At 49.8% G+C, this 27,436-nt stretch overlaps 1 protein-coding gene across 2 annotated transcripts in view; it reads right to left on the reverse strand.

Annotated features, from left to right (window-relative positions):
- NECAB2 (N-terminal EF-hand calcium binding protein 2) overlaps nucleotides 1-27,436 on the reverse strand; it is a 103,200-nt gene that overhangs the window by 18,611 nt on the left and 57,153 nt on the right. Inside the window, exons 4-5 of one of the 2 annotated variants that reach the window (XM_068150457.1) lie at nucleotides 10,533-10,558; nucleotides 6,072-6,169 (exon numbers count right to left, since the gene is read on the reverse strand). In XM_068150457.1, the coding sequence (XP_068006558.1) occupies nucleotides 6,072-6,169; nucleotides 10,533-10,558 (124 nt within the window). The remainder of the gene's footprint in view (nucleotides 1-6,071; nucleotides 6,170-10,532; nucleotides 10,559-27,436) is intronic. The other variant, XM_068150458.1, reaches the window with a different exon arrangement.

Genomic DNA, 27,436 nt, shown 5'->3' on the forward strand with positions numbered 1-27,436 from the left:
TTCCAGTACTTCAATGTCCTTCTCATAGTGAGGGCTCCAAAAAATCCAACCCCCTTTTTTTGCTCAAAGAAGAGGTGAAAAAGCTGCTAACAAGCCCTAAAACAATTCCCACCCTCTCAGGGTAGATCTCTGTGCTGCACAGATGAGGATGCATGATGCTCTGAGCCCCCCAGCAAAGGTAGACTGGCCACACACTTCCAAGGGGGAAGATGATGAGAAGGTGTGCAGGATCTCCCAGGATTCAGCCAAGCACAAAGTACCAGAAGAGAAGCTGCTTCCATGCTAGGTAGCAAGGAAGCCCACACCATGCTTCTGCAAAGAGAGCCTGATGTGTGGGAGGGAGGAAAGATGTGGCAGCAGATGTGCTGTGCAGCAGTGGTTCTCCAGAGGCTTCAAGTCCAGACCAGGAGACCTCAGCTGATGTTTGTGTAACCCCCACAGCTCAGTGTGAGCAAGACTAGGACCAGACCATGATGTCTATGGGAGGCTCTGAGCAGCTCACGTTGCTTTGAGTGGGCACTGCCCAGAGGTGCTGCCACCGTGCTGCTGTTACACCCTGGCACGGGGCCAACCTCCAACCACAGCAGAGCCTTGCTCCAGGAGCCTCAGAAGAACTTGGTATCAGCAGAGCAGGAGAAAACCTGCTCAAGTCAAATGAAAGGATGAGATAAAGGATTAGCTGGAGGGTGGGAGGAAAGGATTATTTTTAAGGATTATCTCTACTGACTGTTTTATCTTGAGGTGTCATCATTCCAAAAAAAAAGAGCAGTCTCATATTTGGCAAAGCTTAATTTTGGCAGGTAGGAATGCAAATGTGAGCTTTCTATATTGCTCTTCTGGACTCTGCTATAAAACCATCCATCATTTTTAGCATCCAAGCCTGGCGACAGTTGGTGCTTTCTCCAGGGCTGTAACTGAGCTGCTCCAACAAGTACTCCTTTGCAGCTTGCTGGTGGTGGCTGAAAGCTGGGCAAGACCCACAGGCATGCCAGTGTGAGCAGTGAGGAGAGGAGGTCTGCTGCAGGAGCTCCATCTGAGCCCCAGGAGCCTGGCATCTCCTGCTCATTGTTGACAATGTGTCATAAGGCAGAGACAAGAGGGGTGGATTGTAACCTGAACAATCCAACTCACAGACCTTGGAATGGAAAGGAATGGAACAGAACAGCATAGCATAGCATAGCATAGCATAGCATAGCATAGCATAGCATAGATCAGACCAGACCAGACCAGACCAGACCAGGTTGGAAAAGACCTTGGAGATCATCGAGTCCAACCTATCACCCAACAGCATCTAATCAACTAAACCATGGCACCAACTGCCTCATACAGTCTCTTCCTAAATACCTCCAGTGATCAGAATCACAGAATCAACCAGGTTGGAAAAGACCTCAGAGATCATCAAGTCCAACCTATCACCTAATACCTAACACCTCCTGACAACTAAACCATGGCTCCAAGTGCCACATCCAATCCTTTTTTGAACACCTCCAGGGATGGTGACTCCACCACCTCCCTGGGCAGCACATCCCAATGGGCAGTTCACCTCTGAGCTCCTGAGCAGCAGCTGTCAGTGAATGTCAGTATCACACAGTCTCACAGTATCACCAAGGTTGGAAGAGACCTCAAAGATCATCAAGTCCAACCTGTCACCACAGAACTCTTGATTAAACCATGGCACCAAGTGCCACATCCAATCCCCTCTTGAACCCCTCCAGGGTGCATGGAAAGTCGCTTTGTTCTCAGTTCCAGTTCCAGCAAGTTTTACCTTCCAAGCCCTCCCCGTCCAAGTGGGACAGGCTACATGTCAAAGACAGCCCCTAGCAGTTCTTAGACCCATCTGGTGACCAACAGCAGCCTCTCCAGGAGGAATGATTTTGCTTTAATTCTGAGCTGCATTGTCCTTGAGAGTGTGCCTCACTCAGCACTTTTGGACCTTCTTTGCAGCTTGCTTTCAATGTTTGTCTCCCCACTAAAGGTCAGCTGAGCTCATGTTTCCAGGCTCAGCACTGCAAAACACTTATTTGGCAAAAGCAGGGAGCAGGAGCAACCCCAGAACAGTGGGAATGGGGTGAATTAATCCTCTTGGCTTCCAATAATCACCAGATGTGCTTCCTTTTTTTGCCAAGCCAAAGCACATTTCCTGGGCTGTTTGAAGGAGGGGGTTGTTCAGTGCTAACCACAACCCCAGCACTGGCCCTCTGGCTCCTCAATCCCCATCACTCCTTGAGGCTGGCAGGGATGGTGGTGACATTGCCTGGGCACTGACCCACAGTGGGAAAACCCAAGGCAAGTGGGTCAGGACTGAATAGGAGGGACAGCAGCCAGCTAGCTCTGCTCTCCCAGCTCTCCCATACCCCACCCTTGGACATCACACACACAGAGCACATCCTCCCCGGTCACGTTGGGCTGGGTATTTACAGACTGCACTGTGAGACAGCAAAGGAGAATTCTGTAAAACCATATCACATCCATAGCTTCTTTTTTCAGATCCTGAAAGTTCATTTCCTCTCTCTCCAGTGCAGCTTTGCCTTTCCCACCATCACTGGCAATCTCTGCAGCGTGCTATGGACATCTCCACGTCGGAAAACAGCTCCAGTGACAGATTTTGTTGTGCTGTGTGAGACCTTCCACTATGGAATCTCATTACTGCTGGTACTTTATGAGCTCCTCCAGCACGAGATAATTGCTGCTCTCTCTTTTCATGAGCAAGAAATAATCAGTTGTCTTTTGAGGGGAGAAATACAAACAGCAATTAAATACCACAGGCTCTCCAGCCCCTCTCATCAGCAGGCACCTCTCGTCACAAAACCAGCACAGAAGAAGGTTAGACTTGGGTTATTGTTTGTACTGGTAGTGGGGGGAGAGGGAGGGAATCAAGAACACTCTTAAATGATCAATAGTTCTCCCCATCTGATGAAATTCTTCTTCTAATACAGGGGCATCTCACAAGCAAGCAGTTTGCTCACAACCCACAGTACTCAGCATCAGCACCAAGCCCTTGGCAGAAGCCAGCCTCAGGGAAAAGCTGCAAAGAGACCAACAGGCTCAAGCACTGGGGACAAAAAGCCACACTTGATGGCTCCTACCAAAACCTGCAGCTTTGGCACTCTTTGTCCTCACCCAAGGTTTCTAAAAATATGTATTCATGCCTCCTGAACACCCTGGCATCAGCTCAGGGCCCTTGGTTGCAGCATCATACTGCATATGTGGTGGAGCAGGAGAGCTGTATGGGAGGACCTAACAGACAACTGGGAGCTCACGCTGCCTTTTCCAGCCCTGGGGTTGAAGCCTTGTCCTGCAGGTGTGGTCCCAGTGGAAATAAAGCACTCCTGTAACCTCACAGAATCACAGAATCACCAAGGTTGGAAGAGACCTCAAAGGCCATCAGGTCCAACCTGTCACCCAACACCTCATGGCTACTAAACCATGGCACCAAGTGCCACGTCCAATCCCCTCTTGAACACCTCCAGGGATGGGGACTCCACCACCTCCCTGGGCAGCACATCTCAATGGCCAACAACTCTCTCTGTGTAGAATTTCTTCCTAACAACCAGCCTAAACCACTCCTGGTGCAGCTTGAGACTGTGTCCTCTTGTTTTGGTGCTGGGTGCCTGGGAGAAGAGACCAACCCCCACCTGGCTACAACCTCCCTTCAGGGAGTTGGAGACAGCAAGAAGGTCTCCCCTGAGCCTTCTCTTTTCCAGGCTAAGCAACCCCAGCTCCCTCAGCCTCTCCTCACAGGGCTGTGCTCCAGACCCCTCCCCAGCTTTGTTGCCCTACTCTGGACACATTCAAGAGTCTCAATGCCCTTCTTAAACTGAGGAACCCAGAACTGGACACAGGACTCCAGGTGTGGCCTAACCAGTGCTGAGTACAGGGCACAATGACCTCCCTGCTCCTGCTGGCCACACTGTTCCTGATGCAGGCCAGGATGCCATTGGCCTTCTTGGCTGCCTGGGCACACTGCTGGCTCATGTTCAGTTGCTGTCAATCAGCACCCCCTAGGTGCCTTTCTGTCTGGCTGCTCTCCAGCCACTCTGACCCCAGCCTGTAGCACTGCATGGGGTTGTTGTGGCCAAAGTGCAGCACCTGGCACTTGGATTTGTTAAATGTCATCCTGTTGGACTCTGCCCACCTGTCCAGCTGGTCAAGATCCCTCTGCAGAGCCCCTCTACCCTTTAAGAGATCAGCATCTGCTCCCAACTTGGCTGGATTTGGTATGGGAACATGCATCATCTGGAAACTGCTGAGGAGACCTCAGTCAGATCTGTTTGGGCTGTGAGAAGCTGCCTTCTGACACTGTTTTGGCAATACAGTGAAAAAAATACCCTGTCTCAAAAGAGACCACTAATGGTTTGCACTGGGGATAAGCTTCTGAGGCTGCCTGGAAGTCTGTCCTAGCTGAACACTGGAGATGACTTTCTCCACCACCTACAGCAGCTTATTTTTGGGTTTGGGCTTTTTTTTCCCCTCTCCCCCCCCCCCTTCCCCCCCTTCTGTTCTTTACTTGAACAAAGCACCTGTGTTTGAATAATTCATTGATGAGGTTTGTACCATTTTGTTCGCAAAATCACAGCAGGGAGCAATGTTCTTCATGAAATGCTTCTCTGCCAGCTCCTCTCTGGGAAGGAGGCTTGCTCTGTTTGCTCACAGGCCAGAAGTCTGACAAGCAAGGAAGAGCAACACAGCCCCACAGGCTAATAAGATGGGGTGATGAGGGGATGCGGGGGTGGCACTTCCTCATCTGGTCTTAGCCATCTAGAAAGGTCTGCATTTGAGATGAAGAGTGCTGGGATTCTTCAGTGGCACATTACACAGGCACCTCCAGCACTCTGGATCTCCACAAGATCATGATGCAGGTGACCAGCTCAGGTTTAGGTAAATAACTTTTACCCATTACAACCAAGGCAGGTGAATCCTGCCACAAGTTGCTGGGTCAAGGAGGGAGAAAGATGCTTTTCTTATTAAGTGGTAGGGAAGGACAGGAAAATGGTTTCAGAGGAAGAAGAGTTTTTCTCTCCTCCTGGTAAAACACCAAATGAGAGGTGAACCTCTCAGCAGGGATGTTCATCAGGCACACCAGCTCAGGTTTGCTGGGCATTCATAAATAAACTTCAGTGTACTGCTTGATCAGCACCACTGCCAAGTACCACATGTGAAATAGACCATTAAGTCTTGGGTTTGGTGCTTGTAGCCCTTTAAACACACAGCTAGAAGCTGGAGAGCTTCTAACACAGCATCTGTACACATAGGCAACCATACTTTGGAATCCAGGATGCTCTCCAACTCTGTATTTAATGGCTGGTCTGTAATATGAAGCTTCCAAAAGCACTCCCAGTGATGCAGACAAGAACTCATGCATTCAAATCCCATCTGAGAGACCCACAGGCTGTGTTGTCTGGAGACAGCTGAACCACCTCCATGCTTCAGGCAACTCAAAGAATCAATAAGGTTGGAAAAGACTTCAAAGATCATCAAGTCCAACCTCTCACCCAACACCTCATGACTACTAAAACCATGGCACCAAGTGCCACATCCAATTCCTTCTTGACCACCTTCAGGGATAGTGACTCCACCACCTCCCTGGGCAGCACATCCCAATAGCCAACAACTCTCTCTGGGAAGAACTTTCTCCTCACCTCCAGCCTAAACCTCCCCTGGTGCAGCTTGAGACTGTGTCCTCTTGTTCTGGTGCTGGGTGCCTGGGAGGAGACCAACCCCCACCTGGCTACAACCTCCCTTCAGGTAGTTGTAGAGAGCAATAAGGTCTCCCCTGAGAGCCAAGACCACCTGTCAGACTTAGGATAGATGGTGTTTTGTCACAAAGCCTCCATGCCACCACCTACTACTGCCCATGACATTGGCACAATGGTTCACAATCTGGCCAAGATTCATCTTCCTCTCATACAAAAAGAATTCTCTGTCATCATGTTGCTGCTGTCATCCACTTGCCACACAAATGCAAAAGCAACACTGCTGAAGAAGGTGAAGACCTTCAGATAGAGTTAAGGTGATGCTTGCACTGTTTGCTCCAAGCCCATGGAGCACAAGGTGCTGTAAGGGGGACTCACCCGTTTGGTGTAGTCCATCGCCTTCAGGATGGAGAGGTTGAGGGTCTCCAGTGAGGCCAAGACGTCTTCATAGTCTCCCATATGGTCAGCAAAATAGTCTGGGAAAAGCAAGATGGAAACCACTGATGTAACTGGAGAGTTCAAGGCTACTTGACCAAGCAAAGCCTGTTCATTGGTGCAAAGAACAAGCTGAATGGGTGGCTTCAGGTATGTTTTTATGCTCCATATCCTGAGCCAAAGCCACATCTTTGTCCTGCAGGGATGGGAAATGGTCAACTCCTGTGAAGTCTGGGACCACTGTAAAATAGAGCTGTAAGGCCCAGCAGTTCCCACTGAAAATAACTTAGCAGGTGCTTTGTTTTCATGCCCACTTCTGTGTTTGACCATAGTTAGGCTCTCTCCCTCCTATTGCCCACACAGAGGGAGAAGCCTCCAATGAAATCTCCTCTCCATTCCCTTGCCAGGCTTTACCACTCAAACCATTAAATAGCTGCTAGACTCACCCCAATTTATGCACGCTGGGACTGGCCTTACATCTTTCCTTACATCCCCACCACATTTGCACCTCAATGTGCAGGTTGCACAGGCTTCTGAGGGCAAAATATGCCTCTTAAGGAAGTGAGCTACAAGCTGGGCCCAAATCCACACATTCCCCATGGAGAAGGAGTCCACATTTTCTCCATGCCATCCTCAGGCTTCACTGCTGCTGAATCCCAGAATCCCAGATGACCTTGGGCTGACCACACTGCCTTGGATGCAGCCCAGGACATGGGTGGGCTCTGGGCTGTGAGCACACATTGCTGGCTCATGTCCGGCTTTTTACCCACCAGCACCTCCAAGTCCTTCTCCACAGGGCTGCTCTCCAGCCTGGGGTTGCCCCAACCCAGGTGCAGGACCTTGAACTTGGCCTTGTTGAACCTCATGAGGTCCACACAGGCCTGCTCTTCAAGTTTGTCTAGGTTTCTTTGGCTGGATCCCACCCCTCAGGTTTGCCAACTGCACCACTCAGCTCAGTGTCATTATCAGACTTGCTGAAGGTGCAATCCATCCCATTGCCTGCTTCCTTGATGAAGATATTAAACACCATTGGTCCCAACAGGGATCTCAGAGGGACACCACTTGTCACAGATCCCCACCTGGACATTGTGCTGTTGATCACTACCATCTGAATGCAACCATCCAGCCAATTCCTTGTCCACCAAACAGTCCATCAGAGCCACACCGCTCCAATTTAGAGAGAAGGATGTTGTGGGGCACCATGTCAAAGGCTTCACAGAAGTCCAGATAGATGATGTCCATGCCCCTCATCCACTGATGCAATCACTCCATCATAGCAGGCCACTAGGTTGGTCAGACAGGACATGGTGAAGCCATGCTGGCTGTATTGAATCACCTCCCTGTCCCTTCCCAAGCCTTAGTATAGTTTCTAGGAGGACCTGTTCCAGAGGTCCAGAGGCACAGAGGTGAGGCATGAGAAATGAGGCATGGTGGTGAGGCATGAAGTGAGGCCTCAGCCTGGATACAAACTCACTGCTTTTCTGGGTGATTGACACACAGCTGCTCCCTGAAAGCCACCAGTGCCATCCCTTAGTGCTAAGGCACAGAGCTTCACGCTGAGGTGACATCGCTGCAGAATGCAACAAGGCATCAATTCCAGGAAACAATCTCCCTAATTAGGTTCTCTCAGCTTAATTAGAAGAGCCTATAGCTATTTACAGCCCAGGAACATATCCAAGGGGAAGAAGATTTTGGCAGAAACCAGAATGTCAGAGCGTGAGTGACAGCAGCTGTTTGCTGCTCCATGCTAAGCCAGACAGCTGATTCTCACCACAATGTGTTTGTTTGTGTCATTACTTTCCTTGGCAAATTAAAACTGAGCAGATCTTGAAGGTAGAAGCTTCTTGTGAGTCCTGAAATAAAAAGCTGGAGCCATACATCTCAGGAGAAAGGAGCTGCTGTGGGCAAAGCACAGCAAGGAGCAACTGGGAGGAGAATGGCACTGACAACCAAAGTAATCAGTTCTCCTGTTTTAGCCTTATTACTGCATGGGAACCTCTGAGATCAGCTCTTCCTGTCCTTCCTGGTTATTGCTCCTGGCTCCTACACTTTTGCAGAGAGCAGTGGGATCAATGCTCAGGAGATGAGCATCAGCACAACCCAGTACTGGTGTGGGAGGAGGTGAGTGCTCCCCAGCCACCTCTCCCCAGCAAAGCCATCACCCATCCCACTGGCTGTCTTCACTGGGTCGATGTGCATCTCCTGTTTGTTGAGGCACACCTCAGTTCTCTGGACACCTTGTACCACTGCATGAAATGTCTGTGCTCCATTTAAACTGAAAGGCAGCAGGTATAACCTGGCAGCTGTACTCACGTTTTCTGGGCATATTAAGTGCTCCCAGCTATGACTGGGAGCTCCTCTGGGGGTGAGGACTGTGTTTAATTCAGTTTAGATGCTGGTGATTGCTGCATTTGTTGGCAGGGAACAAAAAAAAAGGCAGCCAGAAGTTTCAAAGATGCTACCTGATATGGGTTAAACCCTATCAAATTGCTCACCCAAACTGCAGGGCTCACAAAATCTCCTTTAAGATGCTCTCAACATCTTACAACACACAACTCATTTCAAGAGAGAGAGAGGACATAGCTTCCATTTAGCCAAAATGAGGTTTGGTATCTAAACTAATGCTCAGAAGAGTAGAAAGTAAATAAGAAATTGCAGGCAAGGGCAGGTATTCAGCAGATAAAGGATCTAGGCAGAATCTCATGCTGCTCAATCCTTCCTCCAGCTTCCTGTGTGAGGTGATGAGTTTATCTTCCTCTTCTCCTGGCAGCTTCACCCTCAGATGAGGCAGTGAGGTGGGATCACGCTGTGGTTTTATCAGACTGATGTGCAATGTGCAGTCCCGAAGCCAGCCAAATCCTGGTTGCATTCCCAGCAGTGTGGGCAGCAGGTGGAGGGAGGGGATTGTGGCCCTCTGCTCCACTCTGCTGATACCCCAACCACAGTGCTGGGGCCAGCTCTGGAGTCCTCAGCACAGGAGAGACATAGACCTGTTGGAGCAGGGCAAGGGGAGGCCACAGCAATGTTGGGAGGGCTGGAAGCCCTCTGCTGTGAGGCCAGGATGAGAGAGTTGAGAGAGAAGAGAAGGCTCCAGGAAGCCCCTGGCACAGCTTGAGACTGTGTCCTCTTGTTCTGGTGCTGCTTGCCTGGGAGAAGAGACCAACCCCCAACTGGCTACAACCTCCCTTCAGGGAGCTGCAGAGAGAAAGAAGGTCTCCCCTGAGCCTCCTCTTCTCCAGACTAAGCAACCCCAGCTCCCTCAGCCTCTCCTCACAGGGCTGTGCTCCAGACCCCTCCCCAGCTTTGTTGCCCTTCTCTGGACACCTTCCAGCAACTCAACATCTTTCCTAAACTGAGGAGCCCAGAACTGGACACAGGACTCAAGGTGTGGCCTAACCAGTGCTGAGCACAGGGCACAATGATCTCCCTGCTCCTGCTGGCCACACTGTTCCTGATCCAGGCCACGATGCCATTGGCCTTTTTGGCCACCTGGGCACACTGCTGGTTCATGTTCAACCTACTATCAACCAGTACCCCCAGGTCCCTTTCTGCCTGGCTGCTCTCCAGCCACTCTGACCCCAGCCTGGAGCACTGCCTGGGGTTGTTGTGGCCACTGTGTAGAACCTGGCACTTAGATGTGTTCAATCTCCTGCCCTTGGACTCTGCCCATCTGTGCAGCCTGGCAAGGTCCCTCTGCATTAGCAGCAAAGTGATGAAGGTAAATGTTTAATGACTTTCCAAAGTGGCATCCTGGTTCTGGAGGGGAGAAGAAACGGGTGAGCCCTCTGCATGGCCAGACATCTCCCAAAAAGGCTGAGTGCAGGCAATGTTTCCCAGTACCAGCACACATGGAAAAATACCCAAGGCAGCAGCAGGAGCCCTGTGCACAAGCCACCTCCCATCGAGACAAGGCCCTTCGGAAATCCCAGCAGGAAATGTTCCCTTCCTAGTCAAGCTGTGGGACCAAGCCTTATCAGAGCTTTCCTTTCCCATCTGTAATTGCTGCAGTTCAGGGGAGGTGCAGAGAGGTGGTGTCTGCCTTTGGCAGCACGCTGGGAAGCGCCGAGCTTTGCCTGAGGAAAAATACGTCCTGGGTCCTGCAGAGGATCCTGGTTTATTGAACTGGAGAGTAGAGCTGGAGGCCATGACATCTCCAGAAATTAAACTGCAGCTTATCATTGAACAGGAGCCAGGCACTTGGTTCAGCTCTCACCCTCTCTGTGTTGCAATAAACTGAAGACAATTTGGAAAGATTTCCTGTGGAATAAGGGGCAAAGCAGCAGAAGTACTGAGACCCCCCCCCCCAGCTCCACAGCTGCCAGCTGTGTAATGAATGCCATGCAGCCTCTGAAGCACCCATGCCTGTGACACCTGCTTGCACCCCAAGTGAAGGACCACACTCACCGCACAGCTCCTTGGTGTCCACATTGCTGCAAGAGGCAGGCAGGGAGGAAGCAGGGGGCGTGGGGGAAAGAGAGAGAGAGAGAAAGATTTACCATGAAAAACAGATGAAGAATACAGTTAGGATTTCTCTAGGCTTAACCCCAGATACCCACCTGCAACATCACTCACCCCTGTGGTGTCCCCAGCCGCCAGTGGGGACAGCCTAAGGAGAAGGCAAAAGATGGTGCCACTCAGAACATTCACACACCCCTGCATCTTCAGTGTCTGACCAGCCAGGATGGGTTCACACTTTAATTGGGCTGTTCCACAAGGGGGAAATGGGCACTTGTGCACCCCCTCCAAGTGTGGACCCTGCACACCTGGCACAGGAGCTGCCCTGCCTTCCTCTCAAATACCCACTAGGGTACCACACCAGTGAGGACCCCAGTGTGACACAAGAATGTGTTTCATAGAATCATAAGGCCATAGAACAGCTTGGGTTGGAAGGGACCTTAAACATCAAATTCCAACACCACTGCTGTGGGCCAGGGACACCTTCCACTAGAGCAGATTGCTCAGCCTGGCCTTGAGCACCTCCAGGGAGGGAGCATTCACGACCTCCCTGGGCAACCTGTTCCAGCATCTCACTAAATAGGATGGGATAGGATAGGATAGGATAGGATAGAATAGAATAGAATAGAACAGAACAGAACAGAACAGGACAGAACAGGACAGGACAAGAGCAGAGCAGGACAGGACAGGACAGGACAGAATTAATGAGGTTGGAAAAGACCTTCAAGATCACCAAGTCCAACCTATCACCCAACACCATCTGATCAACTAAACCATGGCACCAAGTGCCTCAGCCAGTCTCTTCTTAAACACCTCATTACTCTCACTGTCAAGAATTTCTTCCTGATCTCCAGTTTCAATCTCCCCTCTTCCAGCTCAAAGCCATTGCCCCTCATCCTGTCACTCCCATCCCCTATCAAAAGTCCCTCTGCTGTAGGACTGGAAGGCTGCTCTAAGGTCTCCTTGGAGCCTTGTCTTCTATAGGCTGAATGATCCCAACTCTTGCAGGCTATCCCTTTGTTTGTTCTCATTTGCTCAGAACATTTGCTTTCCTAGATGGACCAATTCTCCCCATCCTGCCCCCACGATGCATCCCTGGGGCCATGCAGAGTACCCACTCGGGACTCTCTCTGGGCAGAACTGCACAATTACTGCTTAAACTTAAGACCTGAATATCTAGTTTATATAACAGCATCTCACTCAGGAAAAAAAATAGAAAGATTGCTGCTAATCTCTTTGTGCTTCAGATTCCCACACAATCATTAGAGCCATTCAAGCACTGGAATGATCTTTTAATAGAATTATACTTTATCAATCCATTTGTGCTCTGGAAAGCTGTTTCTTTGACTAAACTCATTGCTGCTCTGGCTGACCTGTCAACATAAGCAGATTATGGAAAAAAATGTTTTCAATACTGCTTTCATCCTCCTGCAGCCCTGCCCTGCATCCAAAATCCTCCTGACCACTTGCCCATGCCTCGACCAGCAGGTCCACAGCACCTGGGTTTTTCCCTATCTCCATGACCTTCAGCTTTCAATCCCTGTCAGTGAGATATCACAGAATCCCAGAATAGTGTGGGGAAGGGACCTCTGAAGACCATCTAGTCCACCCCCCTGGTAAAGCCTGGGTACCCACAGCAGGTTACCCGGGATCAAAATGTCCTGGTGTGTTTGGAATCTCTCCAGAGGAGACTCCACAACCTCTCTAGGCATCCTGCTCCCAGGATCCAGCACACTCACATGGAAGATTTTCCTCCTGTTCAAGTGGAACTTCCTGGGTTTCAGTTTGTGCCCATTGCCATTCTGTCACTGGGCACCACTGGAAAGGGGCTGGCCCCATCCTCTTGATCTCTACCCTTTAGCTCTATGCAGAAACACTGCACTGCAGATGTCTGGACAGGAAGCTCCCCACATTCACAGTGCCATCTGTGCCAGGCTCTCCCTAAAAAGCAAAGTCTCAGGTGATGTTACTGGGGACCACTTCACTGCCACTCCCAAGCTGTTGGACCTGCTCGGTTCTGGAAGCAAACAGGAACATATGAATCCTATGGGATACAGGCCGCTTAGAAGGTGCTACCCGACCTACCTGATGCTCTGAATGCACATTACCAAAATGACACACCCTTTGGGGTATCTGATGTCTGCTATGGGATACAAAAGCCATCTCTCATCTCAGACACCTTCACTGTGCAGGGTACATGGCACAGCAGCTGCTGGCAGCAAATGTGCTGGCACAGGCCCCAGTGGGAGGTGCAGGCAGCTTGTGCATCTCTGCAGAGTGAGCTTTCCCTTCATCTTCATTCCCTCAGAGACCTAGCATCTTTCTCAAACCCTAGAATTACTTCACTGTATCCTACAAAACTCCCTGGGGATGCTGAAGCTCAGATTCCCTGACTTGAGATTCTCATGCTCAAATCCACTGGACACAGAGAGGAGAAACTCTACCACAAGGACTCAGCTGCCAACTACACACACACACAGAATCACCAAGGTTGGAAGAGACATCAAAGATTATCAAGTCCAACCTGTCACCACAGACCTCCTGACTAAACCATCTTGAACACCTAAAGGGATGGTGGCTCCCTGGGCAGCACATTCCAATGGCCAACAACTCTCTCTGTGAAGAACTTTCTCCTCACCTCCAGCCTAAAGTTCCCCTGGTGCAGCTTGAGACTGTGTCCTCTTGTTCTGGTGCTGATTGCCTGGGAGAAGAGACCAACCCCCTCTTGGCTACAACCACCCTTCAATCCACAGTGCTTTGGCAGCATGGGATTGGGAGCACCTCTCCTGCAAAGGCACAGGTTGAGAGAGTTGGGGTTGTTCAGCCTGGAGAAATCGAGGGTCCAGAGAGACCTTAGAGCTGCATTTCAATAACTGAAGGGGACCTACAGGAGGGCTGAGGAGGGACTGTTCAGAAGGGCCTGTGGTGACAGGACAAAGGGCAATGGTTTGAAACTGGAGCAGGGCAGACTTAGGTTGGACATGAGGAGGAAATTTTTTGCGATGAGGGTAGTGAAATACTGGAACAGGTAGCCCAGAGATGTGGTGGAGAGCCCATCCCTGGAGTCATTCAAGGTCAACCTTGATGGGGCTCTGAGCAACCTGATCTAGTTGGAGATGTCTCCGCTCACTGCAAGTTGAGAGTCCTTACCTGCCCCATGAGTTCTGTGATTCTGTGACTGCCAACACAGAGCCTCAGCTGAGCAGCTGAGAAAGATTCACAGGCTAAGAATATTCAGATGGGAGACAAAACCCAGCAGATCCATTTCCAGCACAGCCCCATGCCTACCCAAGGTCCATGCCTGGTCCTGTGTAGAGCCTGGGAAGTCCACCCATACTCTCAGGCACACGCACATGAATAGTTTTTACATCAGCATCATCCACAAATTGCTTAAATAACCCTTTCCAGACACCAGTGAGCGTTTACAAACACCTCCTGAAGCGGTTCTGACTTTGCACCTCAGGCACATTACCAAGGAAGAAAATCTATTCTTGTATTCCAGGTGGGTTTGCACTGTAATAATGGATCTGCTGCTTCCAAAAGGGGGTGTGCTATTTCCTTACATCCCATCATCAGATTAATTTAACTTAATTGTGCTTGAATGGTAATGTGGCTGAGAGGCTGGTTTTAATTTTAAGCCATCTTGCATTAAGAATAAGCCCAATTAAAGAAATTACTGAAGTCATGTGCAGACTCCATAAAAATGTGATCATGTTCAGATGGAGATTTGTAAGGAGAAACCAATGGGTGCAAAAGCACAACCCAAGGCTTTTCATTTTTGGAATGCTTCCATCCCTCAGAACTGTGCCCACTGGGAAGGCCACTGTCACATAGCCATGCCCCTATCACTGCTAGAGGGGGCTTATGGCCTGACAGGGGCAGTGCACAGCTGAACACACAACTCAAAGGATGTGCAATACCCAGCTACAAACCCATTTACCAGCTGCTCTGGTAGTTTGCTGTGTCAGGGCCTAACCACCCCATGGGATACTCCAGCAGGATGTTTTGTGATTCAAGTATTCAGGATCTGGCTTTCAAGCCTCGCAGAAGCATAGAATTGTTTCTGTTGGAAAAGACCTCTAAGATCATCAAGCCCAACCTTCAACCTAGCATCCCTATGGCTAGCAAACCATGTCCCCAAGTGCTGTGGCCACACATTTCTTGAACAGCTCCATGGATGGTGACTCCACCACCTCCCTGGGCAGCACATCCCAATGGCCAATCTCTCTTTCTATGAAGAACGTCTTCCTAACATCCAGTCTAAACCTCCCCTGGCACAGCTTGAGACTGTGTCCTCTTGTTCTGGTGCTGCTTGCCTGGGAGAAGAGACCAACCCCCACCTGGCTACAACCTCCCTTCAGGGAGCTGTGGACAGCATGAAGGTCTCCCCTGAGCCTCCTCTTCTCCAGGCTAAGCAACCCCAGCTCCCTCAGCCTCTCCTCACAGGGCTGTGCTCCAGACCCCTCCCCAGCTTTGTTGCCCTTCTCTGGACACCTTCCAGCATCTCAACATCTTTCCTAACCTGAGGGGCCCAGAACTGGACAAAGGATTCAAGGTGTGGCCTAACCAGTGCAGAGTACAGTGGCACAATGACTTCCCTGCTCCTGCTGGCCATACTATTCCAGATGCAGACCAGGATGCCATTGGCCTTCTTGGCCACCTGGGCACACTGTTGGCTCATGTTCAGCTTACTATCAACCAGTACCCTCAGGTCCCTTTCTGCCTGGCTGCTCTCCAGCCACTCTGACCCCAGCCTGTAGCACTGCCTGGGGTTGTTGTGGCCAATGTGCAGAACCTGGCACTTAGATGTGTTCAATCTCCTGCCCTTGGCCTCTGCCCATCTGTCCAGCCTGGCAAGGTCCCTCTGTTTATTGCTCAGCAAGAGCATTCATCAGAGGGTGAGGTGTGAGAGAAAGGAGCCAGACTCTTTTCAGGGGTGTCCAGTGACAGAAAAAGAGGCAATGAGCACAATCTCCTAAAGCCATGATAAACTAAAAAGAGAAATTGCAACAAGTTGTTCACAGTTTTTCAGAGAAACCAAACCAAACCAAAACATTAAAATGAAACCTTCCAGCTACCAGAACCCTTGGCTGTGAGTCAGCATTCCATTTGGAGCATCCTTACATTAAGAGTAGGACTAATTCCATGACTTAGTGAAGCCATAACCCAACCAAGCAGAATATAGTCATGTCCAAGTTCAGCTTTAACTGAAGGAATCATTAAAGCTGCTTGTGTTACATAGTTCTTTCTGCACAGTAGAGGCCACATCTATTTGATCTCTTTCCAGATCAAAAGTTTTTCTTTCAAAGGAGAGAAAAACAAAACAAAATAGAAAATCCAATCTGCTTGTTTGTTTGTTTCAGACCTTTGCCTTTCAGCCAAGGAAGCTGTAACATGGAGCAACCTAACCTCACGCCCCCAACCTTGCTGTGCATTTGCAACCTTTGAGATTACTTTCCAAGGCAATTACACAGAATCATAGAATTACTCAGGGTTGGAAGGGACCACAAGGATCATCTAGTTCCAACCCCCCTGCCATAGGCAGGGACACCCCACACTAGATCAGGCTGCCCAGAGCCTCATCCAGCCTGGGCTTAAACACCTCCAGGGATGGCACCCCAACCACCTCCCTGGACAACCCATTCCAGGGCTTCACCACTCTCATGGGGAAGAACCTCCTCCTCACCTCCAGCTTGAATCTCCCCACCTCCAGCTTCATTCCATTCCCCCTAGTCCTATCACTACCTGAGATCCTGAGCAGTCCTTCCCCAGCCTTCCTGTAGCCCCCTGCAGATACTGGAAGGCCACAATGAGGTCACCTCAGAGCCTTCTCTTCTGCAGACTGAACAGCCCCAACTCCTTCAGTCTGCCCTCACAGGAGAGGAGCTCCAGCCCTCTGATCATCCTCATGGCCCTTCTCTGGATACCTTCCAGCACCTCCACATCCCTCTTGTAATAAGGGCTCCAGAACTGGACACAGCATTCCAGGTGGGGTCTCACCAGAGCTGAGCAGAGGGGGAGGATCACCTCCCTTGCCCTGCTGGCCACACTTCTCCTGCTGCAGCCCAGGATCTGATTGGCTTTGCGGGCTGCAAGTGCACACTGAGAGCTCCTGTTGAGCTTCTCGCCCACCAGCACCCCCAAGTCTCCCTCCTCAGGGCTGCTTTCTAGCCAGTCCCTGCCCAGCCTGGATTTGTGCCTGGGATTGCCTCGACCCAGCTGCAGGACCCTGCACTTGCTCTTATTGAACTTCATGAGGTTGGCTTGTGCCCACCTCTCCAGCCTGTCAAGGTCCCTCTGGATGGCCTCCCTTCCCTCCAGCCTGTCTGCTGCACCACACAGCTTGATGTCATCAGCAAAGTTTCTGAGGGTGCACTCAATGCCACTGTCCATGGCACCCACAAAGATGTTGAACAAGATAGGTCCCAGGACTGATCCCTGAGGGACTCCACTTGTCCCTGGCCTCCACTGGGACATGGAGCCATTGACAGCCACTCTTTGGGTGTGGCCATCAAGCCAGTTCCTTATCCATCTAGTGGTCACCCATCAAAACCATGTGTCACCAGTTTGGAGACCAGGATGTGGTGTGGGACAGTGTCGAAGGCTTTGCTCAGGTCCAGGCAAACGACATCAGTTGCTCGCCCCTCGTCTATGAATGTTGTCACCTGCTCATAGAAAGCAACCAGGTTGGTCAGGCAGGATTTGCCCCTGGTGAAGCCATGCTGACTGTTCCAAATCACCTCTTCACTATTCTTCTGAGCCAGTAGTGCCTCCAGGAGGATCTGCTCTATGATCTTTCCAGGCACAGAGGTGAGACTGACTGGCCTATGGTTCCCTGGTTCCTCCTTCTTACCCTTTTTGCAAATGGGGGCAATGTTTCCCCTTTTCCAGTCTGTGGGGACTGCCCCAGACTGCCAGGACTTTTGGAATATAATAGAGAGGGGTTTAGCAACCTCATCTGCCAGTTCTCTCAGTACCTGTGGGTGTATCCCCTCAGGTCCCATGGACTTGAACACTTTCAGGTGATCACAAACCTGATCTTCACTTACGATGGGCAGTTCTTCCTCGCGGTCCCTGGCAATGTCTTCCATATACTTGGGGGATCCTCTCTTTTCCACTCAGGAAAGAGTGGGTCAAAGATGAGAGCTCAACCTTCGACCTAGAGCATCCTCTGAAAGACCAGAGTTCAAGCCAAAAACTAATTTGGCCACCAGAAGGGCTGTTTATTGCTCACCACCCACCACCACCACCAGTTAAACACGCTGGGATCATTTGACCAGATGAACATCTTGGCAACAGGGAGATAGTTTTCCCTGCTGGTTCACATCCAACTCTTTCAAACAAGAGAAGTCCTCAAAGCATGACACTCCTCCCTTGTACATGGGAATTTAAAGAGCAACGACCATGCTGTGAGAGCATCTCCTCAGCAGGCTTAATTAATTGGCCCAGAGCGTAATTACTGCCACATGGCCAGCAAGAGGAGGTTGCCCAAGAGTAATCACTGTGCTTCCAGCATACTCCAGAGAATTACATTTCTCTCCCCAAAACCCCACCCAGTGTCAAGATGCAGTTTGATGAGCTAATGAAGATCCCTGGGAAGTCACATCTTTGCCTTGCCATGTCCCTGATTGCAGGCTCTCCAGCAAATGGGCTTTTATCGGAGCTGTCCCTGTACTGACTTCCTGCTGCTCTTCCGTCGATTCAAAGCACTTTGGAGGTATTTTTCTTCTCTACCTGCCTTTCTTGTTGCCATCTTTGAGACTGTCTCCCATGGAATGGTGAGGTGACAGCACCAGAGAGAGAAGGCATGTCCCACGGGGTGGCAAACAGCCCAGGGACTATGAGATCAAGCTGAGAATCACTGGATGCAGTGAGAAGAATGTGGTCAAGGGAGGGTCTCTTTCCCTCTATTCTGCCCTAGTGAGGCCACATCTGGAATACTGTGTCTAATACTGGGCTCCCCATTTCAAGAGAGATAAGGAACTACTGAAGAGAGAACAGGAGAGACTGCAGAGAAAATGAGGAGGCTGGAGCATCTCTATGAGGAGGAAAGGCTGAGAGCCCTGGGGCTGTTGAGCCTGGAGAAGAGAAGCCTGAGAGAGGATCTGATTAATGCTCAGCAAGAGCTAAAGGGTGAGGTGTGAGAGAAAGGAGCCAAACTCTTTTCAGGGGTGTCCAGTGATAGAAAAAGAGGCAATGAGCTCAAACTGAAACCCAGGAGGTTCCGTTTGGACATGAGGAAGAAATTTCTTTTGAGGGTGCTGGAGCCCTGGAGCAGGCTGTCCAGAGAGGTTGTGGAGTCTCCTTCCATGGAGAGATTCCAAGCCTGCCTGGCCATTGTGATCCTGGGCAGCCTGCTGTGGGTGACCCTGCTGTAGCAGGGGGGTTAGGCTAGATGATGTCCAGATGATATCCATGTTTCAACCCCTATCATTCTGTGGTTCTGTGATCCCAGCAGCCAGGTCTCTGGGTGGGTGCTGATCTCTCACACAATCCTCAGGTTTCAGATCAGAAGCTTCAGCTATATTGCTTCAACTTAGACCAACACTTTGTTTAAGCAAATGAGCATTTTCCAAAAGGCAAAAGGTATTTCCCCAAGTTTCCCACAATGATTATTTGCTTCAGCTCTTACCAAGCAATGGCAGTGCAGCACAGCACTGCAAGTGTTTACCCAGAGAGCACACCCCCAGGAAGCCTTTGGGACAGTATGGCAAAGCTAAAGCTGTCCTGGCCTACTATTGGAACCTAGAGTGGGATCTACTGGGTCCTAGAAGTGGCACCATCCAGTGATGGTCCAACTACTAAGGACTGGAGCCATGCAGAGGTCCCTTCCAACCAAAATGGCCATATATCTATGGTCCAGCACTTCTTCCTCTCCTTCCCAGCACCTTCCTTCCCTAACTGACCAGCTGTCTTTAGTGTGTTTCTCCAGGCTTTTCTACAATTCATGGAGAGGAACAGAAAAGTTGTTTCAGAGTGGGAAAGATAAGGTAGAGGAGCAGAGAATAAAATTTCCTTCTTATGTTCCAGCTCAGCCAAGGTGTTCCAGGCCCTCCCTACAGGGGATGCAATCAAAAGCATAATGGGATTTAGGAAGTTGCAAATACATCAAAGTCTCATCTTCACAGTGTATTTCTCATGCAAATAACTGCCTGGATGTGCTGCTCAAATACCACTCAACACCTGATCAGCTTCAGCTGAAGATAATAGGGCTTTTTCTTGGGCAGATGAAAGGTTTGCATCAGCAGCCACACAGCTTAGTTGCTTCACCAGCACAGAAAATGGAGTTCTGTCTGAAATCATGCTCTACTTTTATTCCCATCTTCTATTCATCACTTTAGCTTTGCTACAAGGCTTCAAATGAGCATGGAAACAAATTATCCTCTAGCATTAGACACCTGCAAAACTCATTTTCATTTAGGAAAGACTAAAAACCAAGATATGCAGCTGGAAAGTGTCATTATATCTGATGATACAGCTTCTACTCCCAGCAGCAGCAGCACGGTGTTATCTCTGAACCTCAGAAGTGGAAATGTACATCCAGATGCCTACTAAGGGGCCAGAGATGGTCACTCTTGATCATTAGTTTTGGAACTCAAAGAAACATTTTTACACAAACCCAGAGTGAGAGGAATAATTCCAAGCAGAGCAAGAGAAATAGCAAATACTGGATGCCAGCCAGGAGCTGAATAATTCTAAAGAAACTAAGCAACTTTCCAAGCCCATCCTCATATTCTTCTGCAGAACCCCAAAACCTTCCTGAAACCTACCCAAGCACCTCCTTCACCTACTCACTCTCTTAAAAAGGAACCCAAAATGGTACAAAGTAAAAATCTGAGATGCCACATGCAAAGAAAGAGCATAAACTGTATGCCAAGGCTGGCCACAGCAGAAGGGCATCCAGCCAGATACAGCTTCCAAGGACTTAGGCAGACAAATATTCATAGCATATGTCTGCCTTGGCTCTAATTTCTTTAGCCAGGGCAAGCTGGCAGTCAGGCCTCTGCAGCCCACCTTGCTCTTACATTAAAGGATGGTCTTTGTCTCCTGACAAATGTCCCTTCTTTGGGGTCAGAGTGGCTGGAGAGCAGCCAGGCAGAAAGGGACCTGGGGGTACTGGTTGACAGCAGCTGAACACGAGCCAGCAGTGTGCCCAGGTGGCCAAAAAGGCCAATGGCATCCTGGCCTGCATCAGGAACAGTGTGGCCAGCAGGAGCAGGGAGGTCATTCTGCCCTGTACTCTGCACTGGTTAGGCCACACCTTGAGTCCTGTGTCCAGTCTGGGCCCCTCAGGTTAGGAAAGATGTTGAGATGCTGGAAGGTGTCCAGAGAAGGGCAACAAAGCTGGAAAGAGGTCTGGAGCACAGCCCTGTGAGGAGAGGCTGAGGGAGCTGGAGTTGCTTAGCCTGGAGAAGAGGAGGCTCAGGGGAGACCTTCATGCTGCTCACAACTCCCTGAAGGGAGGTTGTAGCCAGGTGGGGGTTGGTCTCTTCTCCCAGGCAACCAGCACCAGAACAAGAGGACACAGTCTCAAGCTGTGCCAGGTGAGGATTAGGTATGATGTTGGGAAGAATTTCTTCCCAGAAAGAGAGATTGGCCATGGGGATGTGCTGCCCAGGGAGGTGGTGGAGTCCCCATCACTGAAGGTGTTTAGGAAGAGTCCGGATGTGGCACTTGGTGCCATGGGTTAGTTGATTAGATGGTGTTGGATGATAGGTTGGACTCAATGATCTCGAAGGTCTTTTCCAACCTGGTCTGGTCTGGTCTGGTCTATTCTATTCTATTCTTCCTGCATGAAATAAGTTCTGGTGTGCTTCAGTAGGAGTAACTCGAAGGTTCATGTACTGACACAGGCACACTTGCCCTGCAGAAAATTCAGTACAACCCATAAATAGATTGAGGGTCTTCAGTCATCCAGCAGGAGCTCTTCATTCAGCTCTGCCTTTTCCAGCAGGGCAGGGAGTACCACCTTTGGAAATAGGTCATAGAACCATAGAATTGTTTCAGTTGGAGAAGACCTTTCAAATCACCAAGTCATCACCAGATCATCAACCCAGCACCACCAGGTCACCACTAAACCATTGTCCCTCAGCAGGGCATCTGCACAGCTTTTCAATCCATCCAGGAATGGAGACTCCACCACTGCCCTGGGCAGCCTGTTCCAGGGCTTGACAACATTCTGGTGGAAGATATTGTTCCTCATGTCCAACTAAACATCCCCTTGTGCAACTTGAGGCTGTTTACTCTTGTCCTATCACTTGTTTTTTGGGGGAAGAGACCAGCTCCCACCTCCCTGTATCTGAAGGTCTCCCTTCAGCCTTCTCTTCTCCAGGCTGAACAACCCCAGTGTCCTCAGATGCTCCTCACCAGACTTGTGCTCTAGACCCTTCACCAACTTCATTGTCCTCTGGGCCTGCTCCAGCACCTCAATGTCCTTCTTGTAGTGAGAGACCCAAAACTGAACCCAGGACTTGAGGTGTGTCCAGTGCAAGGGAACAATCCCTGCCCGAGCTATGCTGGCCACATTAGTGCTGGTACAAGCCTGAGCACACTGTTGGCTTATCTTCAGCTGTCTGTTGACCAACACTGCCAGGTCCCTTTCCACCAGGCAGCTTTCCAGCCACTCCTCCTCAAGCCTAGAACATTGTGTGGAGTCACTGTAACCCATCTGCAGGGCCTGGCACTTGGCCTTGTTGAACCTCATCCAACTGACCTTGGCCCATCAATCCAGCTCGTCCACATCCCTCTACAGAACTTCTCTACCCTGATGCAGATAGAAGTCTCACCCAGCCTCGTGTCCTCTGACCTGTGAGAAACTGCATGGAAGACAACCAATTGCACAAGGTTCACCATTCACTCCAGACAGAGCTTCCTCCCAAAATCCAAGTTACATGGAACAGATGCAGTTTTGCACAGTCCATATGGTAACTGGGACAACTCCAGCACTGGAGCACAATGATTTACATTAAAAGACCTACAGGGAACAGCTCCCATGGGGGCTTCTGAAAAGGAGAGGGCTGCTGCCTTCTCCAAAGCAAAATGAATAACTTTATTCTTCCCTTGGCATATGCTCCACCATCAAGCACTTGGGGAGCACAGTGAGGGATTCTGAAAGCCCAGCAGTGAATCATGTTCTCCTCTGAAGTGTTGGTACCACAGAGAATTAAAAATAGGGACAAAGAATTGCCCAGAAAGAGAAGCCAAAGGAGGATTTTGCATTAAGTTTTTACATATAGATTTTGTATTATTAAAAGCCTCATCACCTTTGGTGTGTGACTTGGGATTGTAACAGACTCCAGGCACTCTGGGAGACAATCTCTTTCCTCCTACTTGCCCTTGCTCTCAGCAGTTCACCAGTTTGGAGGATGAATTCTAACATCCTCAAGGATGGGGAAACCTAAACCCAGGGTGCAGCTCCTTCCTGCTCCTTGCACAGCCTTCCTCTGGATTTAGGCAAAGTATGACCAAGACAGGGATGGTTTCACTTCTTTTCTACACTGCATAGTCACTATGGTTAATGTTGTTCAGGCAGACAAGAAGGTGAGCAGCAGCAGAGCTGCACAGCCAGCCTGAGTCCAGACTCACTGAACATTGCTATTTGTCTATGGCTCTGTCTGCAGCCCCTCACCTTGCTAAGCCATCTGCATTCTCATTAATGGAGACACTGCCCAGATCCAGTTTTTGAGGCATAAGCCTCTGTTCACTGGAGATGCCAGTGGCCAAAGCTGTGTGTTCTGCACTGTGCACTTGGCTCTGGAGCACTGGGGCAGGAGACTCCTCATTGGGAGCCAGGAACACATAAAACACTGATTTCTCAAGGTAGGCTGAACTGACCTGCAATACAAACAAAAATGGTGAATCTGGCAGGTTCAGGATAAAACACATGCCTTTGATCATGCTGCTTCAAGGCTCTTCCCTTCCTACACAAGAAGTCCCTGTGAAGTTGCTACACTGTCAAGAAGGACCTCCTCTGCTGCAGAAATACAGGGAGAAACCATGAAGTCCTGGTTCCTCTGGCAGGTAGGACTCTTGCTGCCCAAACCAGACAAGAAGTGTCCTAGCTATGCACATCTGTGGTTTCAGCATCACCAGAGATGGTCCTTTAGGTGACCTTCTAGTATGGGTGTTGGAGGAGATGACCTTTGAGGCTCCTTTTCAATCCCTCCACAGTATGATGTCTGCATTGTAAAGGCTATTCCAGCTCTGATAACAAAGGAAAGGAGGCGGGGGGGAACCCAGGATGGTGAGTACTGAATACTAACTCCTGATGGATTCACCAGGATGCTGAATCCCACAGGTGGGCAGCACAGCTTGGGAAGCAACAAGTCCAAAAAATCTTGGACCAGCTCCAAAAAGCTTGTGACAGCCAAGTGCAGATGTCCTGCATGGCAGCGTGGTGCAGACAGGCAGCTGCCACAGCCACCGGCAGAAGCGGTGCTGAGAGCTGTGATGGGAAGAAAGCTCTCCTCTCTTCAGTGACCTGCAACACAATTGTGTTGTCCTGGTAGCAGTAACAAACCTTGTTAAAATGATGCAAAGAGGCTATTACACTTGCTAAAGAGAGTCTCTGAAGGCCAAAATCATCAAAGCTGGGGTATGGATGCAGAAGCCAAAGGCATCTCCGCCAGCTCTGATCTCATCTTGGCTGCCGGTGTTCTCCTAGGGGATCCATCCCCATAGAATCGTAGAATCAACAAGGTTGGAAAAGACCTCAAAGATCAAGTCCAACCTGTCACCCAGCATCTCATGACTACTAAACCATGGCACCAAGTGCCACATCCAATTCCCCCCTTGAACACCTCCAGGGATGGTGACTCCACCACCTCCCTGGGCAGCACATTCCAATGGCCAGTCTCTCTCTCTCTGTGAAGAATTTCTTCCTAACATCCAGCCTGAACCTCCCCTGGCACAGCTTGAGACTGTGTCCTCTTGTTCTGGTGCTGGTTGCCTGGGAGAAGAGACCATCTCCTGCCTGTCTACAACCTCCCTTCAGGTATTTGTAGACAGCAAGAAGGTCTCCCCTGAGCCTCCTTTTCTCCAGGCTGAGCAACCCCAGCTCCCTCAGCCTCTCTTCGTAGGCATGCTGAAGACCCTGCCTCCTCTGAAAGTCCCAATCTGCAAACCAACCCTGAAGCAGAGCAGATGCTTTATTTCATCAGGAGTTTCAAAACAACCCAAATAATTTCCATACAAGGGAGGATTTGACAGAACAAAACACCCAGCTCTAATCACCAAGGGCACCAAGAGCAGCAACTGAATATGGATAAAAAATGAAACAAATAAACTGGATGCTGCTGAAAAACCCACTCTGAGCTCTCACTAGCTAGAACTAAATGTCACTTTGAGAAAAGGGCTGTGGCAATAAACTGGCACCTGCCGAGAACCACACATTTGTTCATTCATCAGCAACCACAATATGGCATCTCAGGCTGTCAGCTCTGCTTTGTCACACAGCTCTGGAACTGGGATACAGATATTACCCACGAGATGAGCTGAGCATCATTGAGGCTCACAGAATCCCAGAGTGGTCTGGGTTGGAAGGGACCCCCAAAGGTCATCCAATCCAGCCACCTTCACTTTCAACAGGGGCATCCTCAACTAGATCAGGTTGCACAGAGTCCTGTCAAGACTCACCTTGAGTATCTCCAGGGCTTGGGCCCCAACCACCTCCCTGGGCAACCTGTTCCAGTGTTCCACCACCCTCAGAGTAAAGAACTTGTTCCTAACATCCAATCTGAATCTGCTCTTCTCTAGTTTGAAGCCATTGCCCCTTGTTCTATCACTACAGGCCTTTGGTAACAGTCTCTCTCCATCCTTCTTGTAGGCCCCCTTCAAGTACTGGAAGGCTGTTATTAGGTCTCTCTGGAGCCTTCTCTTCTCCAGGCTGAACAACCCCCTGATCATTTTCCTGGCCCTCCTCTGGACCAAATCAGCCCTTCCTGCCCTAGCAGTTAAAGAAATTAATAGCAATAATGCACCATAGAGGTGCAATGTCCTCAAAGTGTTGATCATGAATCACAGAATTGCTTCAATTGGAAGGGACCTTTAAAATCATCAAGTCCAACCAGCACTGCCAGCTGACCACTAAACCATGTCCCTCAGCACCATATCTACACAGCTTTTCAATCCCTTCAGGGATAGTGACTCCACTCCACCACTGCCCTGAGCAGCCTGTTCCAGGGCTTGACAACATTTTGAGGGAAGATGGTTTTTATAATATCCAATATAAATGTCCCCTTGAGGCCATTTCCTCTTGTCTTCCCCCAGGTCCTTTTCTGCCAGGCTGTTTCCAGCCTCTCTTCCTTAATCATGGAGTGTTCATGGAGCTGTTGTGACCCAGGTGAAGGACTCCGCACTTGACCTTGTTGAACCTCATCCCATTGGACTTGACCCATTGATGCAGCCTTTCCAGATCCCTCTGTAGAACCTCCCTGCCCTCAGGCAGATCAACACTCCTTCCCCTAACACACAAGCCCTGAGGGTGCCCTCAATCCCTTCATCCAGATCACTGATAAAGATACTAACCAGAACTTGCCATAACACTGAACCCTGGGGACCATAACTAGTGACTGGCCACCACTCTTCGAGCCTGGATATCCAGGTGGTTTATCAACCTGCAACAAAAACACCATGGAGTATAGGAGAAGCCTAAGGCAGAGAGTCTGTCCTCTGCCAAGGGGCTCAAAGACACTGCAGCCTTCTGCAACTCAATTCTGGACATGGGGATTATTTTTTCCCCCCACTCTGTATCCAGATGAGCCAGTGGGTGGAGCTGCTTCTGTGGTGGTTAAGGCAACTAATCAATGACTTCTCTGCTTTGTCAGAGGTGGATAGAACCTCTAGCCACATAACTGCCAAAGAGAATCTCATAAGATCCCAAAGAGAAACCCATAAGGTCCCTGACCACAATGGCAACACAATAAAAAGTCTGTTTACAGTGAAGCTGATCTGCAGCACAATGATTTGCTAAGCCTAATCCAACAGTTGGTTTCTAAGCACAGACATCCCCTTAAATAAAACAGACATTTAGTGCAGTACTAAACATTTTCAAGTGCCAAATCCTTAATAAATGGCATCTAAACCCTCTACTTTTGTTGCCTTTCTTTTTTTTTTTGTTGAGGGGGAAGGAGGGATGACTTGATCTTGAAAATATCACTCTGCCCACAAGTACATTGAAGACAAGAGAAGACAAGTTTAATTACAGCCTAACTTAGCTGCTAGGAGGGATGGCACCTCCAAATCTATTAAGGTATCCACAAACATGATTAGAGTAGAGTAGGATAGGATAGGATAGGATAGGATAGGATAGGATAGGATAGGATAGGATAGGATAGGATAGGATAGGATAGGATAGGATAGGATAGGATAGGATAGGATAGGATAGACCAGATTGGAAGAGACCTTCAAGATCATTGCATCCAGCCTATCATCCAACACCACCTAATCAACTAAACCATGCAACCAAGCACCCTGAGACTCTGTCCTCTTGTTCTGGTGCTGGTTGCTTGGGAGAAGAGACCAGGCCCCACCTAGCTACAACCTCCCTTCAGGGAGTTGGAGGCAGCAATAAGGTCTCCCCTGAGCGTCCTCTTCTCCAGGCTAAGCAACCCCAGCTTCCATCAGTTCTGTGCCCCTCAGTTTAGGAAAGATGTTGAGTTGCTGGAAGGTGTCCAGAGAAGGGCAACAAAGCTGAAGAGAAGTCTGGAGCACAGCCCTGTGAGGAGAGGCTGAGGGAGCTGGGATTGCTTAGCCTGGAGAAGAGGAGGCTCAGGGGAGACCTTCTTGCTCTCTACAACTCCCTGAAGGGAGGTTGTAGCCAGGTGGGGGTTGGTCTCTTCTCCCAGGCAACCAGC

This window comes from Melanerpes formicivorus, unplaced genomic scaffold (assembly GCF_026170545.1).
Source record: "Melanerpes formicivorus ecotype bairdi unplaced genomic scaffold, bMelFor1.0.p_v2 SCAF_20, whole genome shotgun sequence".
Lineage (NCBI taxonomy): Eukaryota > Metazoa > Chordata > Aves > Piciformes > Picidae > Melanerpes > Melanerpes formicivorus.